The 20,465-nt window shown below is 40.1% G+C and overlaps 1 protein-coding gene across 11 annotated transcripts in view; it reads left to right on the top strand.

Annotated features, from left to right (window-relative positions):
* PDLIM5 (PDZ and LIM domain 5) overlaps nucleotides 1-20,074 on the top strand; it is a 100,577-nt gene extending 80,503 nt beyond the window's left edge. For all 11 annotated transcript variants that reach the window (XM_082051850.1, XM_082051849.1, XM_082051859.1 and 8 more), the window contains 5 exons: nucleotides 9,748-9,922; nucleotides 12,129-12,309; nucleotides 13,321-13,441; nucleotides 16,696-16,811; nucleotides 17,126-20,074. In XM_082051850.1, the coding sequence (XP_081907976.1) occupies nucleotides 9,748-9,922; nucleotides 12,129-12,309; nucleotides 13,321-13,441; nucleotides 16,696-16,811; nucleotides 17,126-17,215 (683 nt within the window). In that variant the 3' untranslated portion in view covers nucleotides 17,216-20,074. The remainder of the gene's footprint in view (nucleotides 1-9,747; nucleotides 9,923-12,128; nucleotides 12,310-13,320; nucleotides 13,442-16,695; nucleotides 16,812-17,125) is intronic.
* The last annotated feature ends 391 nt before the right edge of the window (nucleotides 20,075-20,465 follow it).

Genomic DNA, 20,465 nt, shown 5'->3' with positions numbered 1-20,465 from the left:
AAAGATTTTAATTTTACAACAGGTTAATTCTAGCATTGTTTTACATCTTTAAGTGTCATTATAGAAAACAAAACAACAACCAACAACAACCACCCCCCCTCTTTTTAAAGTTACAATTGTATAGCATGTGTATTTAAGGTAGATATTTGTGGGAATGCGATAATCCTGCATTTTTGGTAAGTGACTGATTGTGCTTCAAGTCGGAGGTAACTCTCTTTCTCACTAAGTGATACATTTATTTCACTTGCACAAAAACCACCTGCCGCTTGGGCTTTCAGTCGTACCCCACTCATTTTTCAGTGTGTTAGTAGGTGTTTCATTGCTAAATCCTACTAGAATGCTTTAGAATTAATAAAAGTCTAATGTTTCAAATAGAGAAGGATTTAGAAGGATGAATTAAATTACACTTGATTCTACACCTCAAAAATCTGTGTGAATACTCTTGGATAACATTAAAATATGTGTATGGTTTTTTTTCCCTCCACATTAGAGGTACCGAATAGGTAGGTGAAGGGGAAAGAAAGACACATCATTTTTGGGTTTTGTGTTCCAAAATAGCTTACAAAACTAGCAGATAGGGGAGGCATAAGCATGGTTACAACACCACATTTTTCTCAGGCCTATGTTTCATAAAAGAAAAGAATACTCAAGGTTTTGCTGTACCTGAGCTTGCTTAAAAAGGCTGAAACCAGCAAGTCCGGCAGGTAAAACTGTTTCAATAGTTGAGATAAAACTGACTAATTTTATATATTTTTTTTCAAATGTTCAAGAGAAAGAAAGGCTGTAACTGTTTCAGGGCATGTTTGGACTTCAGTCATTAGTTCTGCTGTGTGTCTGCAGTCTGTGAGCATAACGTTTTCTTTAAAGTAAAGTTGCCAGGGCTCCACAGGCCAAACAAAATTTGGCTTCTTAGGTCATAGCCCTAACAAAATTTTAAACAAACAAAACCCCTCCTTTTGAGTCTGATCGATTTCATAGTTGAAGTCTGGCTTACAAAATAATTAGAAGGAAGACATAATCTTATGTAAATGTGTATATCAGTGTGATATTAATATCAGAAAGTTATTTGGAGTGCAGTTTTGTAGCTCTACTAGCACTCACCCTTCTAATGAATATTGTATATAACACCGAGTTATCTCTGTAGGAAAGTTGACATGTCACAAGATTTTGTTTGTGTCTGGGGAAGCTGTAATCTGGTGTTTGATGGTTTGGCATGAATATTAACAATGATTTTATTTATTAAGATGTCTGGCTAGACAGATAAGTCATTTGATCAGATAGGGTCTTTTAGTTTATTAGCTGGAATCTTCCTTTTGGAGGGACACCCACAGACACGATTGTGCTGGTCACCCACTGGGAAGGTGACAGAGGTTTTACCCTTCTCTGATATTACAGGGTTCCCCAGTGGTTTGGTAGAGGAGATAAGGAGTGGCTGCCTCACACTTTCTTTGAAGGGATGGGTTAGAATCTGGAGAGACAATCACGATAAATAAGATCTTTGGTGCATTGGGTGCATCAGGAATTGAAGATGGGGGGCAGGTGGGGTGTCTGTACTGTGGAGCGGTGGCATCTGCCTGAACCGAGGTTTCCAAATAGCTTGTTTGCTGTCAGCCCGTCTCATCTGTATTGTCGGCGGGTTTTTTTGTTTTTTAATTGTCAAAATAAGTCAAATTATGGCTGTTACTGTGTGTTAAGCGTAGATGCTAGAATTTACAATAGTTCCCACTTGATTTTTGTTGGGCTATGATTTTCTGTTCACCCACCAGAGGGAGAAGCTCACAACATCTCAGCTACATCACCCCCAAGGAACCCCAAGGCATTTTCCATGTGCAAGCACAGGAATGGTTTTCACTCTCCACCTCCATGCAGTCGCTTCTTGGGTGAACCGTAACAGCTGTTTGTCAGCACGCTGTGACACTCCGCGGCATCTTGAAAGGAAGTGAATAGCACCGTGGCTAATTGAGACTGCCAGGATAATTTAAGAAAGTATCATTACCTGATAAATGCAGTTACACAAGCTGGAGTTTGGCCAGGAGACGAACTGTTCTTGTGGAAAGCGCAGCAGGATCTGTGATGGTCAGAAGCGGTCAGGACATGCAACACTATGCTTCTCATGTGAAATTGTCTCCTCTTTCCTGGGATCTTCCAAACGCTGTTTGGTGCAGCAGGGAGGGCTGGAGGGTTTGCTGCTTGGAGAGGAGGGTTTCATTGCAACCGGTGACCTTAGTTCTTCCTAGGCTTGGTATCTGAGTTACAAGGATGACATGGAGAGGGTTCGCAATAAAAGCATCCAAAGCCTGCAGTTTTCAGTGACCAGTTAGATGCATGTGCCAATTTTCTTATTCCCGGGGTCTCTCACAGCCTAATACCAGTGGGATATATAATCCCCTTCCAGTAGGGCTGCTCAGCAATTTCAGCATATTCTGCAATACCCACAACTGTCAGTTGCCTAAACCTGAGCCAGAACATGTGTTAAGCACATGGTCCCTTCAGCAGAGGGAACAGACTTGGAAGCTGACTGTAAGCACAAAAAAACTACTCCCCAGGCAACTTTGTTTGAAAAATTCTGCTAGTTCCTTGCACTTGTTTCTGTGTGTTTGGTAGACTTGCATTTACCATCTCTGGAGTTATTCTTAGTGTACTGTCTTGCTGCATTTTTTTTTTCTATATGGCATTCCCTCAATGATATTAGAACTTTAAAAGCAGAAGAAAATACAAGCCTGCTCCTAGGTGTGATTTGACATCCTGTCCTGCATATACTGACAGTTTGGGTCTTTGTCTCCTTCCTTGCTGCTTATTCTGTAGAGGTTTGCTAAGGAAAACGGGGCAAAACCCATAAACCGATCGACTGTGGCACTTTCTGTCCTTGTCACCTTAGTTTTTCTGTGTTTCCTTTGTAATTATCCCAGCCCCTATCTCAGTTCTGTTTGACCTTACAGGCCATCCTGACTTGAGTAAGTGATGTTGATGGCCCCTCAGCTTTGGGAATACTTTTACGTGGAAAAGGCAACTGAACTGTTGTGTCAGCATGAGTTCTGCAATTTTCTTTTTAGAACATTCTCATCCCAATCTGTTTCCTTTGTAGAACAGAGAGGTAAAAACAGGACTAATTATTATAGGGGTTCAAGAAGCTTTGTGCCCATTGAGGACCACAGTCTGAACTCTAGGGAAGAAACTGGAGTAACACTACAAGTTGTTGAGGCAAATCCTTATATTGTTGTTAAGGCCTCTGCTAGAAACAGTGACAAAAATATAAACAGTTGCAGTATTTTTCATTTAAAAAAAATTGTTAAAGATTGCTGCTCCACAGTGCAGGCACTATTCATAAAGCCAGAAAGCCTTGTCCATAAAAATGGTATGATTGACAGGTTAAAACACAAAAGCTTCCTGATCATGGTGTATGGACTGTTATTCTTATTAACTTTTCATCTAATCTAAGTGATTATATCATCATGTGACAGCAAACTACAAGAATTTATTCTTACAAGTTAGGTAATGTGAAGCCACTTAGCCAAGCAAAACCCATTGTGAAACCCTAGTCATTTATAAATGTCAACCTTAATTTGATGGTAGTAGAAAATTGTAACTCCCACAGACATGGTGAAAAAATGAATATGTTTCCAAAACTCAAGTGTTTATGTTTAAGAAGGCGCAGATAATAGAAGTGATGCAGAGAGGTCCCACCTACTTGTTGGAGGCAGATTGACCTGGTGTATCTCACTGTAAGATCTGCTGAATAGAAACTCAGCTTTCTCTTAACAATTTTCCTGTGATTTGATGATGTGGCTATTGCACCAAGCTGTGCACTTAAACTGATTGCATACACAAATCAGATAGATTCGTGTTCCTTTCTCTAGTCATTTAAACAGGGGTGAAGAGATTCTTTGTCTCTGTGGTTATTTCACACCCACCGAGTGGGAACATTCACTGGCTTTCAAAATTAGGTGCTTGTTGTCTTTGATTTGTTAAAAAGCAGCTAGCCTGTTGGTGGACTGACTCACCAGATCAGTTCCCCTTCATTAGTGCAAACAGCCAAGAATTATGCCTAATATTTGTTCAACAAATGAAAAGTCAGTATTCCTCTGCTGAAGTTAACATCAGCTACGTGAAACTGACAGGTAATCTGCGTAGTCAAGCTATCGAGGTTAGAACAGGAGCTAAAAGCAAAATGTTATCTGCAGAAAGACACCAAATGGGTTTCTTAACTGTCGCTCCAGAGTAAAGAAACTCTATTGTACGGGGCTTCATTTTCTCTTTCTCCTCGAGACATGTTTTCGGTAAAAGCTGTGCCAGTTGTGCCAAATTTGTGCCGGTATGTGATGTAACGAATCACAAGGAGACAGGCTGAGCGAGCCAAACCCACCATACTCATTTTAATTAAGATGCTTTGCAGCCGGAGCCTTTCCAGTTGAAAGGCTGGTCACTAGTGCAGGAACCAGCCCCCCCAGTTGCAGGGCTGCTTGAAATCGGGCTGGGGTGGCACCTGTTGTGATTTTCCATGGGGTGCATACCAGCCTTCCAAGGCATTTAAAGACATGATAATGGTTTAATCCTTCCTGTTCTGCCTTTAATCAGTGGCGGGGGTTTAGCTTTGACTGCCCTTCTGAGACTCCATAGGGAGCAAAAGGAGAATTGCTGAACACAGGGGTTTGGAGTTTGGCTCTTGTGGTTGTTTGTTGTTTGTTTTATGTGTGTGTTGGTTTTTTTCCTCTCCCCTCTTGCTTGTCTTGTAGCTTCTCCATTGAATTGTGCGATTTCACGCGGGGCTGGGAGTGGATGAGGTGTTACATACAGCTAATGTAACGAACTGACGGCCGAGCTTTGCAGACACGTTGCTTCATCCGGCCATCTGTTTGGTTTGGAGAGAAGGAATAGGAAGATTTCTTACTGTACAGATATATTAAGAAAAGTCAGAAAATTGGACGTATGAAGCTTTATATTTTCCATTTATAACACAGTAGTTTGATAGCAGCGCATAAATCACTGAGTTAGAACACTTTAAAACGAAGTTCTGGCACTCCCAGCGCTTAAAGTAGCATTGTTATTTATAGATATTACATGAAGTCTGATGTTATGTTTAAGTGAGCGTTAAACAGTTCAGGCTGTTGTATTGTTGCTACGCACCGGAGAACCTCTGTCAAAGTGACTTTGGCACCGCCGCGTATCTGCCTTTCTCCCTTTGTCTTCCAAAGCTTTCGCCAGTGTTTGCAGTTATCCATGTGCTCAGCGATGGAACAGCCTATTGTTAGTCTAACGAGGGCAAAGTCACACTGGGATTTTTGAAAAAAAGAGGAAAAAAAAAGCCAGTTCTTTACCTTGCCTAAAACTTTGTTAAATATTAAACTAGCCCTACCAAGGAGTTTAATGAAAGCAAACACTGAGGGTTTGCTAAACTTAAACCTAATAAAGTAGGAAGTTAATAGTTGGGTACAGAGTGTTTTCGGTTATAGAAAAGCCAGCTATGACAATACACCATTGCAAATCAACAGTGCTTTTGAAGGTTTGATTAAAGAGAGGGAAGGTGAAGTAAAGCCTGCAAAAGCCCGAAATTTGGCCACAGAGACCTTTTCATGACTTAAAGAGAAATCAAACCTCTCTGGCAGTCAGGGCAGAATAGCTCCTGATGGGGTGTATAATTCTTGTAGTTATTTATGTATTATAATGTATAGTTCTTCACCGCATCTACAAAAGTTGTGCTGTCCATTTCAAGCAAAAAAGGTGGCACCCGGAAAATATGTGGTGAGAGGCAGCTGGAGTGGTTTCCTTTCCCATCCCCACACTGTCATCATTCCCAATTAAAAATGTGGGTGCACCTGGCCAGATCTTGGGTACCAAGGCATCTCCCCAGCACTCTTTGAGAATAGAGCACGATCCAAAATCATGTATGTAAAAATCGAAAAAGCAAAGTATAAAGCACAGATGACAGGAGAGCTCACACTGACTGCCAGGAGTTGAGAGGTCTTTGCTTAGATTGAGTGTAATAATTTGTATCTACATTATTATTACTGGTGTGCCGTGGTGAAAGCTTCTCATTGCAAGAAAAAACACCTGTGTAAGTTTTCTGGGCCTGGTGTTTTTTTTCTTTACATTGTGTGGTTGTGTTTCAATGTCAAAGATTTCCAGGGGATTAGGGAAGAGAAAAGAGAGGAAGAGATTGTAGGAGCTCTGTGTGTGTTCCCTTCCTCTCTGCTTGCACATCTTGTCCAGTAGAGGACTGTTAAACTTGCTGTTTAAGTAATAAGGATAGTTGAGAAATATCAATATTCATTCTAGACAAGCAAACAGACATAATACTTGAAATTCTGTAGCTACAAGAGGTGGAATATTGTTGAAAAAAACACTGAGAATTCACATGGATTTTAAGTAAGGAACTAATAGTGTGGTGGTGTGGTTTGTGGTGGTGGTTTTTGTTTTGTTTTTAATAAAAAAAATAAACCAACCAACCCAAAAGGCCAACACCAACAAAAGAAATGCTTTGTGGGTTGCAGTAGATGTAATGAACCTTTGGCGAAATGACTGGACTGTTAAAGGCATGTTGGTGGCCTCTGGAAGACACGAGTAGGCAATAAAAGGTGTCCCCCAGCTGGTGTTCAGATGGGAATGAGGAAAATAAAAGACTGAAAATAAAAGACTGGTTAACAAAGAAACCAGTATAATAAATGTGGTGGAATAGCTGTTACTGTACTTTACTGATGTATTTTCTTTGCTAAGAGTATGGATCTAAAGGCAATGGAAGCAGACGGATGCCTCTTCTTTAGGATGAACAATCTGAATTGAAAGAAATGAAGGGAAATAACTGTGCAAGACCTATAAGGGCTTGATGTGAATACCCGCAAAGAGAAAAATACCCTTGAGAGAATGGTGTGGGGACAAATTGTGAGCATGGGCAGGAGCTTCCTGGCTTAACACCGGCCTCAAGAGATGCTGGAAGAAGAGAGTATTTAATTAAATGCTTTATGGTCTTGCTTTTTAAGGATCTTTGACCAGAAGGCAACCTTGTCTGTTTCAGTTCTCAGCTGCTGATGGCGTTTGCAGTGATCAGTTAGATACTGTTCCTGTCACAGTAGACCAAATAGTGATGTAAATTTACAAATCACAGTCAAAAAGCCTTTTGGAACGTAGTTCTTGTCCAGTTCCCCAAAATATTGTGGAAAACCTAGAAGCATCTGAAGGCTTGGGGGTTGGTTGTTATTCCCCTTATTCCGTTTGCATTGTGGCTGTGATCCCATGGGAGCCCCATGTTTGCTGGGGGTCTGGGTGTTCAATTGGAGTTCACTGATTTTGGTGGAAGTGAAATAAGTGGGTCCATTTGCCTTTGCTGGTCCTCAACACTAAATGCCCAATTGCTCCTACTTGGGCCACAGCTCTTGCTCAACACAGTACTAATTTGTGTGGTTCATTAAAAAAGAGAGTTTCTGTTTTAGCATAGGGTCATTTGTAGATCAAAGTTATTTCCCAAAATGATGGTCTAGCTCCTTCTCTCCTTTTTCAGTGCTTTGAATAACCCAGAAATGACTGATCTGTCTAACAGCTCTGCAGAGAAAGTTTATGTAGACAGATTCTGCTCCTGGCCAGGAGTAACTTTAAAGTTGGGTAGTGTTCAGAAAAGCATAATTCATAAAAACAGCATTAACGAAAGCTGTAATGAGACCAAAGAAAAGGGAGTAATTTTGGTGTTTGTAGTTTTGTTTTTCCTTTAAGCAAGCAGAAGGACTTTTTCAAAGAACTACACAGTGCAAATGAGCTAGCTGATGTGTCTGAATGGACTTTGGGATTCAGCAAATAACCCAAGCAGAAATTAGCCATATACTAGAAGTGGCGCTGCAGTTTGGTTTATGGCCAAAGCAGCCTTCAAACAGGTTTGGTTTTAGTGTGTATTTTTGTCTTCTCGTAAAATGGGACCTGAAAATTAGAAAGCCATGTGTGATTGCAGAGGAGGAAAGTGCTATTCATCAAAACCACTTTTGTTAATGTCTTCAAAGCTTTTCTGCCACCTTTGCAATTTTTGTCTGTTCCTGTTTTCAGTTTAACAGGCATTTAAAATCTAAAATGAACTACAGTAGCAGAGCGACTTGTGCAAGATCAAGTGTGTCTATTCCTAAATACTTTCTACTCAGGAATGCTGAATGTTTCTAGAATCAAAATGTTATTTTTTTTCAATATATTGTAAATTAATTAATTATTCATTAAACATAATCAACAGTCTTGCATTTAAAACAAACAAACACCACTGGTGAACTGGTATGCTTTTTGCTACTTCAGATACTGAAAAGAACCCAAATATATGTCAGTCTTGAAATGACCCGATTTGAGAAAATTTGATGCACCAACCATTTAGACAAAAACAGGTGTATGGCTGTATTGCTTCTTCATACAGAGCACGAGTAAGCAAAAGTAGGTATTTAGCTTGTATCTGTGGATTAATACCGAGCATAATTATAGTACAGAAGTATTGGTGTTAAAAAGGATTTCTCTTCCAGCTCTGTTGCCTTAGCCTACAAATACACGTGAGTAGAGGGGGGGTTGTTAACTCACTTTCACTGTGATGTTTAAATGTATTAAATTGTGTAGTGAGTGGTGATCTTTCTTCTGTAAGATTAAACTAATTCTTTTGCAAAGCTAGATAGCGATGCCCAGGCCTTGTGTTGAAGAGCTGGATCCTTGCAACAAAAGCATCATCCTCCATTGTCTGGTGTCTGTGTCATTGCTCGGTTGTTTCTCTCTGAGCTTCCACTCAGATCTTATTTTCACTTTTTGATTTACAAGGTTTAGTCCGGCTGCACTAAAGCCAGGACAGCAAGTAAAACACTCACAGTTTCCCTTTCCTGTGGTTACAAACAAAAGGCTATGGAAATGTGGGGGGAGGTTTAGCGTACTAGGAAAAAGAATTCTCTGCTTGATGGGAATAACTGCTCCCATAAACTCACGTTGCTGTAGCTTGTATGTTACCAAGGTATGTGTATCAATAGAGGAGAAAGAAAAGCAGAGGACTGTTTGTTTCTTCATTACCCTTGGCAACAGTATCATCTGTGCCTTTCATTTTTGTAAATGGATTTTTCGTACTCCGTGAAAGCTTATGACTCTGAAAGTCCAAGCACAAATGGAAGTCTGTGGATGGATGTATACATTTCTGAAATCATCAGGTTTTTATTTGTGTCACAACTTTTATATAAAGAGGATGTGAACGTGACCCTTGGAGTTCTTCAGATTGGCAGTATCTAGTGATCTAGACCAACGTTTAAATTCAATTAGAAATAGGTTTCCCTTATACAGTACTGTATTTTAAGTTCCTGTACATGCTGTATGGAATGTGTACTCTTGTTTAACCTGTTAGTAATGATGTATGATCTATTGCGCTCACTGTAAAATGTTTTGAGTATGTATGTCATACTCTCCCATCTCTGTTCATACACTGATATTCTTGGCTTCAGCTTTTGTATCTAAAGCAAAATAATGCCTTCACAGGTTGTATATTCTTTCACCGAACTTCTTCAGTATGTTGAAATTTGTCCACTAGAAGTTAGCCAAGAGCATTCTGTGTTATTTCATAGACATTTCATAAAATAGCTGGGACTTACTTGCTAGGGCAGGAGGGGAACACAAGTGCTTTTTAGTTTGTTCCTTTAAGCAGGCAGGTATACAGTAGACAAAGGTCTTAGGCAAATGTTGCTGGTTGCTTGTATTTCAAGATAATTTACTTGGTACTGAAAGATGCTCTTCTAAATGCTTTTGGCGCTCTTTCCCCAGCTCCTGCCAGTGGATGGACATCAAACAGTACTAAACCACCTGGAACAACTGCCCTGAGCGAAAAATCTGCCACAGCACCCCAGCTAAATGAGCAAGACACGTTGGTTCAGAGGGCAGAGCACATTCCAGCAGGAAAGCGCACTCCCATGTGTGCGCACTGTAATCAAGTCATCAGGTTGGTATCTGTTTGCTGGGTATCCTCTTTGCTGCGTAAAAAACCTGCCTGGATGGCCGGGCCCCAAGAGTTGTGGTGAATGGCGTTAAATCCAAGTGTCAGCCCATCACAAGTGTTCCCCACTCCTGAGCAGCAGCCTCTCCTCTTGGCCCTTAAATCACTTGCTTCTACTCCCCACTTAGCCCCTTTGATCACCATTAAAAAGAAGATGAGCTGCTGACCCTGTAAGGAGGGGAGCGTATAGGTCTGTGGAACAAACTTTGCTCCTTAGTGGATGCATGAGGAGAAAGCATGAAGCCCCACTTGACAGTACTTAAGCCATTGTCACCTATTGTAAGTGACACCTCTTCATGAATAGTAACTGATACCCAAGTCTAACTTCTTTGTAATTTGCTGGTGGTGTTTGTTGCACATGAGGGCTTGTATTGTTTGATCAGTACATAACCAAAAGGGCATCAATGTAAAAAGGTGCTTGTAGAGCGGCAGGAGAGTATCAGGTTAGGTCGGTGTTTGCGCTGCTCAGGCATCCGCTGGGAGCTGAGCTTGACCCCGGCTCCCTCCTTGAAGGGCTATGAGCTGCTCTCCAGCAGATTTTTGCTGCTTTCTCTCCGATAATCAGAGGCAAATAGAAGGAACTCTTATGGATTAAATAGGTTCATCATCTCTGAAGGTGTGCGAGTTGTCCTAAATGGATATTAGGAAAAAATTCTTCACAGAAAGGGTTGTCAGGCATTGGAACAGGCTGCCCAAGACAGTAGTGAAGTCACCATCCCTGGAGGGGTTTAAAAGGCATTTAGACGAGGTTCTTAGGGACATGGTTTAGCGCCAGAGATTGGTTAGGTTATGGTTGGACTCAATGATCCTGAGGGTCTCTTCCGACTGAAATGATTCTATAATTATCTTTGACTTCTCATCCTTTTGAAAATATGTAGCACCTCCAGAGAAAATGTAGAAGAGAAGTGGAAATAATGACTCCTACTCCCAATGAAGTTGCCCTCCATCCCCTGCCTGTTTATATGCGCATCTTGGAGTCAGTATAACCATGGAAGCAAATGTTACAGTTTTTTCTTCTCTGCTGCTGTTGCTTTGTTCATGTGAAAATCTTATTTTGCACAAAAATATTCTTGTAGCTCATTCAATTTCTGAAATAATGTTTAGCAACAGGATGGAGATATTAGTACCTTACACTTTTATTTATTTATTTATTTATTTATTTATTTATTTATTTATTTATTTATTTTAGTGACATATTAGCTCAGAAAAAAAGTGATGCACTACGGAAAGAATGGAATCTTTATTGTCTTGCAAAAAAGGGCAATCTGGTGAACTTGAAATATGAAGTTCACCTGAAACCTAGATTCTGGAGGGTTGAGTGTTGGTTGGACCTTGGAGGTACCACATTACAGTAATTATATTCATTAGAGAAATTAACATGCTGCATATGTTTTCAGATGAAAACAGATCAAATGGTATGTGCTTGGGATTTATGAGTAACAAACTGAGAATTTTTTATTGACTGAGGAAGGGGCAGGTTTATCTTGTCTGTTAAACTTGTTGCGTTAGCCAGCCAAATGCTATTAAAAGTATCATTATTTTGTCTTTGCAAATTATAGAGGAGGCTCTGTATTGGAAGAAAATGATTCTGTTTTAACCAGCCTCTGAAGGAAAAGTAAAAAAAAACAAACCAAAAAAAACCCAATGTGCTTCCCCCCCAAAAAAATCCCCCAACAACAGAGATGGGTTATCCTGTAGCAAACTTATTAGATAAGGACAGCAACTGAATTTTTGTCATGCAAGAAACTGATGTTATCAGCTCTTAATGGAGTCAAGTCTATTTGAACATTTGTGGCCTCTTTACAAATACACGCTGAAAGAGAGCTGATCGTATCGCTGAGTGAAATATCTCTGCAATAGATGGAAATAATTTGGATTGTAGGGAACATCTTTTTTCTCTCTTGCAGCCACTTCAGCACTGTATTTAATGTGGCTCTAAAATAAGATTTCTGAAATGCAAGGAAGCGAAGACAATTGGTATTTATTTGGTCAGGTGTTTCTGGCAGGTAGTTCAATGGGAATAGATAAAGTCGACATGTAATGCTTAGAGCCTGGAGGAGGAAAAGGGGATGGAGCTGTATGCATTTGTGAACAGCTTTTGCAGGAGCCAACCCAGGAACGTTTGCTGACAAAATCTCTTCTTTCGGATCAGAGGACCCTTCTTGGTGGCTTTGGGGAAGTCGTGGCATCCAGAAGAGTTTAATTGTGCTCATTGCAAAACCTCCATGGCTTACATTGGATTTGTGGAAGAGAAGGGGGCGCTGTACTGCGAGGTCTGCTATGAGAAGTTCTTCGCCCCTGAGTGTTCCAAGTGCCAGAGGAAGATCCTTGGGGTAAGTGACCAGCAAGTGGCCTGGTTTTCAGAGTGAACAATAACCACAGTGTTCAGTGCTTCTCTGTGATGAAATTCCCTTTTATTTGCCCAGTTTGCATTTTTCCAAACATACTCTGGCATAGTGTTTCGGCTCCCATCACATACAAAACATGTCTTTGGCTTTTCTAATGTTGAGCCTTTTCGTTCTCTCTGAGAAAAGGTGCTGTAGTTTCCTTGGCTCTTCCAAGTTCAGCTCCTATTTTCAAGAGGCTGTTCTGTAGCTGTTGTGATTACTGGATTTTCTTTGGCAAAATGTTTTTAATTGGCAGCTTCTTACAAAAGTGTAAATGGGGTGGGGGTGAGGGTGGAAATACTCATCCTTAGCAAAGCTGAGCATTGAGGAACACGCTAGTTGGCTACTAGTACTGAAATATTCCAAATGGCAACGTAGATAGAAAGACACGTTTATCCTACTTGGCACGAATCTTGCTAATTTGAGCCTGGCAGCTGAGTGTCCGCTGTTTTGCTACAGACAGCGATGTGTCTGGGCGCTTGTGTAACTGGGGTCACGCAGGGCTTTGGCAGCACAATTCTCAACTCATGTTTGGCACTTTAGCGTCTTCCAAAACACCGCAGAGCAGTTGTAATTTTCTATGTGATGTCTTCTGATTAACTCTTCCCAGACTTGAGGAGATGTCAGAGATGCTGCTTTTGTTATTTCAGGGGAACGTGATGGGTGAGATCCTAATTAAAACTGAAAAGGTGAACAAATTAGTTAGTAAATCTGCCTAACTCCACACTGAGCCTTCCAAAAAATGAAAGGTTGCTTGTGACAAATAAGGAGACGTATCATAAAACAAAGCACCTCATTGAGTTTAACATGGGCAGAAATTGTGTGCACAACCCGTTTTCAAAGGAGCAGTAGGAAACAAAATATTCTTGAAACAAATCAAGTGTGGAGGCATGGTCACCACAATCTAGTCATCACATCAAAATAATGTGTTAATAACACTTTTTCTAATCCCCACAGGAAGTAATAAATGCTTTGAAACAAACTTGGCACGTTTCCTGCTTCGTATGTGTGGCCTGTCATAACCCCATCCGCAATAATGTCTTCCACTTAGAAGACGGCGATCCCTACTGTGAGACGGGTAAGAAGCAACACAACCAAGTTTTACTGCAGCTGTGTGGGAAAGCAGAGCTTAACAAGGTTGGGAAAAAAAATAACAATTCCTTTTTCTCAAGCTTCGTTTCAGAAGATGTGTCCCAGCAAATTCATGGAGCTTTTATATGTCAATTCAAAGTACCAACAAACGCTGTAGACGCCTTTGAGTTTGCAGCAGAAGTTAGTGCGAATTTCTTCATCAGTTTCAGCAGGAGCAGAATTCTTATCACTAGTTTTGCTCATTGCTCCTGTTAAGCCTTCAGATGTATGTGTTGTTTTCGGGTGACATTCTGGCTGACTTTAAAATAATCTGGAGTCTGTGTAAATCTGCTTATTTACTAAACAAGCAAATGCCAGTGGAGTAATGCGTTTTACTCTGAATAGCCTTATTCACAACTGGGAGGCAACTTCCAAGAGTAAGCAGTCTGCCCAGGAAGTTTTTAGCAGGATCAGTGATAACATCTGTTGAACATAAGCTTGGGATAAAAAAAACAGCCTGTCAGGGGAAAAATATAGTGATATGGTTATAACCCTTGAAAGCCTTGTGAGCAATATTACACAAGAGATGTGACTTAGATGTTCAGAGGGCTTCTGGTTTGATTTTTAGCACTTCTAGTCAATCGTACCTTTTTGATTGATATGAACAGTTTTTATTTATGTTGTTTTCCTAGTTTGCTTGAAACTTTCTATGTACCCTTCTGGGCTAGGAAAGAGAGAGCATTTGTAAAACAATTCCACAAATTGAAAAAGAAACAAAAGCATATCAAAATTGTTTAATTTCATGCTGTTTACATTTGTGTTAGAACCATCACTGGGACCTTTTCTGTGTTTTCCTACTACTGTAAGGAGCGTTGTGGTTAAACTAGAGGTGGAAGTGAACTGAGCGGGAAGAGATTGAGCATGAAATCCTGGGGACCTGTTTGGAGCTGAGATTTCCTCCTGGTTTGATCCCACAGTTGTTTGCAGCAGGTGCTGGGTACTGAAAGGGTGAGGAAATCGGGCAAAAATTACCCAAAATTTCTCTGTCAGAGTGGGTTTAATGAGGTGTTGGCAGATACAAAAGAACGCAGTAGGTTATTGCTAACTCAGTGACACGAGTAGGGTAACGTTGCTCCTGTTGAGTTCATGGAGCCGCAGAGGAAGTGGATCCATGAGCAGCATCCTCCAGTGTGACAACACAGTGAAATTTCATCCTGAAGCAATCTGAAGCCCCTAATCTTGAAATCATTCGATGATTCAAAAATAGTACTGGAGGAATCAATAACTCCCCTTTGAGTGGAAAGCTCCTGATGGAGTTTGTTCTGCTAATATTGAATTCTTATTCCTGCCTCTGAATGACCTGTATGTTGTGCGGTGCATTGATTTGTGCTATTGTTACGGCTCTTGTGCAGAAATGTGCACTTTCCTATACTGTGAGCAGGAAACACTGGGGTGAAATGTCAAGAATGCTAGACTTCTCGCAAAGTTTGTTTCTGAGATGGAATGTTGCTAGCACAAGTTAATGTAGACACATTCTTTGAGGTGTTATTGGCAGTGATACGTTGTAATGGCTTTGGCTCTCTAACTAGATGTTAATTTGAGATATTTTCATTCTTCAAAGACTTTCAGTCCAGCTGGAGTTAACAGTCTATGACTAATTTTAAATAAATAAGGAGTAAATGTCATTGCCAACTTTCCCTCGTCCTAGTGCAATGGAGGGTTCTAATTTTAAATCTGCATTTGAAATTATCACAGCATCAGCTATTAATATTAAGCGGGTTTAATCTGCGAAACACTCAGGTTTTGGATGTTGATGCTAAAATTAAAGTGCACATATCTACAACTTTGAACTCTTTTTTTCAAGTGCAGAGTTAGGAACCTACTTTTGAAAATGTGGTGTGCAGGAGGCATTGATATGTGGCTATATGAGAAGTCTGCCTTGGAAGGCTTCTGTGGTATCGCAACTCAAGAATGCAAAAACAAAAGAAGGCTGATGCCCTTCATTCTGCCTTATCTACTACCCTTTCTTCAGAAGAAAAGCCAATAAACTTATCAACACGAACCACAGGCTAACTTACAAAAGGCTTTAACTACTGGCACCAGGAAAATATCAGTAAAAGATTCTGGATGAAATCAAATGGCAAATTGCTGAAGCAGTGTGGTCATGAGACTGTGTCCTTCAGGGATTTTGGACAGAGGTGTTCTACCCTTTGACATTTTTATTGTCTTTTCTTCTGCTTAAACACTTGCAAATTCATGCCAGTACATGGATTAATGGAGGCAATCGCTGGAGCTTTTTCTTGCCACTGGCAGCCTTTGCTTTTCCAGAGCAATTGCATTCCCCATCCTGCTGAGATGCCTCCTAGGATGATGCTTTTTGAGGTCGTCATGCAAAACACTGCTGTACTAAACCAAAACAGGACTCTTCCCTTGTGCTTGACATGTGATAAGTGTCTGTTGGCTTTGCAGCCGCAAGCACTAGAGCATCAGCAGCTCTGTAAAATCTAGTAGAGAAATAAAACCTCCTTGTACCCCGCTTGCCACTCCTTATAAGGCTACTTGAAAGCAACCCCTGACACCTAATTCCCCTGTCAGAGCCGGAGTGTTACTAGTAAGGATGGAGTCCAAAGCTTCACTGTGGTTGTCACTCTGTCGTTCATCTTATGAAGACGTGGTGTTGCATGACATTATGTGTTTGGCATGGTAGCCTGCTGATGCCACATTCTCTCATGTTATAGCACTGATGCTGTTGTCTTCTGTGCAGGGAAAAAACAGGGTGTTAAATAGTTGATACAAGTGGAAAAGACCAGACAACTTGGGGTGAAATTCAGGTCTCTGCTCTCTGAGACTGCTGGAGGAACTTGACTCTCCTGGCACCTCCAGAGCCACCAAGTCAGTCTGGTGCCTACAATTGAAAGGTGCAAATACCTTTCAGTGATTCCGGTCACTAATAATCGCCCTGCCACCCTACTGACATTTTTGTTAAATGCAATAATTATACTGGCTGAAATCTCTGGGTTTTGCTTGTGTGTTTTTTGTTTTTTAAGGAGCCATGTAATAAACTCCAGTGACTTGATCCAAACGGCTGGAGTCTGTTTAGGAGAGAAGCCTAATGGTTGCATGATTTTGGGTAGTGCAGCGTGGGCCAAATACTGTGCTGGACTGTAGGCAGGAGTTAGTTACCCGCTGAGGAGGTTTGCTGTGTGAACGGTCTCACTTTTCTGCATGTGCTTCATCTTTCAAATCTGTGTTTGTTTGCAGATTACTATGCCCTCTTCGGTACCCTCTGCCATGGCTGTGAATTCCCCATTGAAGCTGGAGACAGGTTTCTTGAAGCTCTGGGCCACACTTGGCATGACACTTGCTTTGTATGCTCAGTAAGTAAAGCTGCTCTACATTTTAAACAAACCCACAGCAGCAGTGCTTGTGCTAATCCAACCGATACGAGACTTAACAGCTACAACCTCTTCCAGTCCTCCCAGCCCGAACAAAAAGCACCTTCCCAGTTATTTGGAAGGCGTGTTGCTATTGTGAGCCTCTGACACCGGTCCAGAGGAGCTGGTTCTGGGTTGCAGCCGCTTGTCCCAGCATTTAACCCTTGATGTTTATGTTGATTTGGCATTCTGAATAACATTTGGTGTAATTCACCCATCTGAACTAAGGAATGTTTTCTTTTTTTATCCCATTTCAGGTATGTAGTGACAGTTTGGAGGGTCAGACTTTCTTCTCCAAGAAGGACAAGCCGCTGTGCAAGAAACATGCTCACTCTATCAACATCTGATGCTTGGAGCTCATCTTGTGTAACAAATGTGCTGAGCAGAAAGAAAGGTTCAAATGTCCATGTTCAATAATTGGTCAAAATTATTTATATATGATTTTCTAGAATGAAAGTGAAATGTGGAAACTTGTGGAGGGGCTTGTACATTAATTTTTAGAGTGTTTATCAGTTAGCTTTTCGCTTCATAAAAAGATAGGAATCTGGAAGTGCACCCATGCCAAACAATTAGAGTGCCTTTACACTTGGCACATTACTGTATTGGTTTCATGATTTTATTACCACATTTATATCTGTTTCAGTATAAAAAGTGAAACACCTATAAAAATAAATACCTGATATTAGAAGTCTTGTTTTTGCTGCTGTTCAATAAGCAGGAGGAGATTGACTTCAGTGATCCAGATCACTTTATTGTGCTGATGTTTTTTAAAGTATGTCTAGAAGTATTGCAGCTAAAGTCCATTAAAAGGAACTCAAAGCAAAGATAAGGTTGAACCAGAATATTTAGCTCAACAACTGATATTTTTATCTGATACTCATATACATGAAGCCTCCCTCACAATTTACATATACCTGTGCTTTTGGCTGTTAAATCTCTGATGGTTCTACAAAGGACAGAGATTTTTCAGAGAGCAGTTTAGTGAGGTGGTGACTATGCTGGTGAACAGGAATAATTTAGAAGATGCTACTTCTAAGAAAACATAAATGGGATACTCATGTACTTAATTCATGTACTACCAGAACAGTAGCCAAAAAACTTGCTAGCAAAGGTGTGTTTGGTAGGACAGAAACGTCAGATCACATCTTAAAAATAAGGGTACACAGACTTACATTCTTATATTCACAGTTCAGGTTTTAGGTAGTTTTAAGTGCCTTGGAAAGGGGAAATTGCACTGAATCTGCAGGTAGCGGTGTTTTATATCCAGAATGTGAGACTCTGGTGTTGAATGAGGGAAACTGCTGAAGCCCAACTGAGGACATTGTTTTTCTCTCAGTACATTCTTTACCGTGTAGCTCATGAATATGTACATTGGTGATGTGTCAGGTAGCATACCGCAAACTTACTTTCTTGCTCAACTGTTATGACTTTTATTAGCTTAGGTTTTATTTCTCTATCTTTCTCCAGATGTAGGGAATGCATTGAGTTATCTCTCAGTTCTTGCAGGGGAGCAGAGACAACAGTGTCATTATGAGATGTAGCCACTTCAGTGGCTTGATATGAATTTTGCCTCCATACAGAGAGTCAGCCCAAGACCTGTTCACCAGCTAAGTCCCACTTAACTGCAAATTGGGGCTTAAGTGGTATGGAGCAAGTGCAGGCAGATACTCTTTCCACCAGACACTAAAATAAACAGTTTACTGGTTTTGTTGTTGTGAGGTTTTTTTACTGTTAAAAGGACATAAAACCATGGGAATAATCACAAAAAATTGCCATGGTTGAGTAAAGCAATTGTAACAAGGAATGTCAGCAATAGAGGGGGAAATAAAACCAAAATTGCTGTACTGAAATATGAAAAGATAATTGGCTTTCTTATTAATCCAGTGAGACAGGTTCACGTTGTGGGTTCTTTCACATTATTTCCTGAAGTTGTTTTTCTTCAATACTGCCATGTTTGTGGGTTTTTTTTAACTTCTGGTGGTACAGAAGAAATGGCATAAAGCTGTTTAAAATGTTTACACTCTTGTAGATACACCCTTTTGTGAGTTTGGCTGGAAATTGAATGGGCAGAAGCAGACTGGACAAGATACGGCAATATACGAGCCAGGCTGCTTTTGATATTGGGTGGAATGTGGAGAAATGGGACCTGGAGTCCAGGTTTCATTGGGTCTATATTGCACATGAGTGAGGAAAGAGAATGGGAATGCACAAAATAAGGCGTTCAGTAATTTCTACAATTCAAACCTCACTATTTTAAAGTAGGATAGAAAGTTTTCGGTTTGTCTTTGAATTTTGTTTAGCTTCATAATTTTAATTTGAATTTTATTTCTTAATCCATTTGCTCTACGGTTTGACATTTTGCAGTCATTAATACATTTGAGGACAAAAGCCTGGATGGTTCCAGTAGTATTGCTTCATTTAGCTGCTTTGCCTTTTAATTTCTGCTTTTATCTATTTGTCTAAAATTTAAAAGGAAGCATAGGGTCACTGATATAGAAGGAATATTTAATGGCTCTATCAAATTATATAAATCAACTGAAAGGAACATAATTTTTATCATTATTTTAATAAGTGAGATTTTAGTAGAGCACTTTATAATAATGCCATATATCTCACTGAATATTTATTATCTTTTTTTGTTTGTTTGTTTAGGACTATTTCATACTGGTATCTTTATATTTGGTTTTATTTGTAAGTCTGCATATTTACCTTTAGAATCTTTTGGGGTGCGACTGTGTATATGTGTATGCATTTATATATGCTTCTCTATACATGCACACATAAGCATGTACGTTGAGAGACATATATATATATATATATATATATATGCACATATGCATACGTATATTTGACTGCTGGCTTGACATAGCAAAAATCAGCACCGTTCCAGATTTCATGAGATTCCCAAGTATTTTTCATACCATATATGTATAGCATTCATGTTTTGAGGGAATGTTAGAAAATCAGGAGAGACAGGTTAGTAACCTGACTACTGTAGTTTTTCTCATGCATTTTCAGTCACTAATGATTTTTCTTCCAAAACTGCCTGTAAAAGAATTGGGTTGAACTCTGAAGGTAGAAGGTCTTTTAAGTGAATAGTCGAATCACGATGACAGTTTCAGTATATTGTAACTAAGTAATTCAGAATTATCTGTAAATACAAATGCTTAATATAACAATGCAATAAACTTAAAAGCAAAAGTTGAGTTGTGGTGCAGTGTGTGTTGGTCTGTTCAGCTGTGTATCTGTTTCTTCATGGAGCTTCTCACATCATCCAGCCCTATGAGTGGCTTGGAGTAAGAGGAACTACATCAATTCACAGGTTACTTGTTTGACTTTCCTTTCCGCCCCTCCCCACCCCCCCCTATTGTTTTACACTCAGCAACCAGCTGTTAAATCTTGGTGATTTCCTTCCTTCTGTATAATAGTCTTTGGCATGAAATTTTGGCTGTTCACATTTGCAAAATTAATTGTCATTAAAAACCAAAACAAATAAACCCCATGCAAACCCCCATGCTCTTATCTGTCCTCAGTTGTTTTGTGGCTGTTGGATGTTTTAATTTTTCTGCATCGTAGTCAGTAAAAGAAAGTCATGAT

This window comes from Streptopelia decaocto (genome assembly GCF_964273445.1).
Source record: "Streptopelia decaocto genome assembly, chromosome: 4".
Classification (NCBI taxonomy): Eukaryota; Metazoa; Chordata; class Aves; order Columbiformes; family Columbidae; genus Streptopelia; species Streptopelia decaocto.
This window is presented reverse-complemented; position numbering and strand designations above follow the sequence as displayed.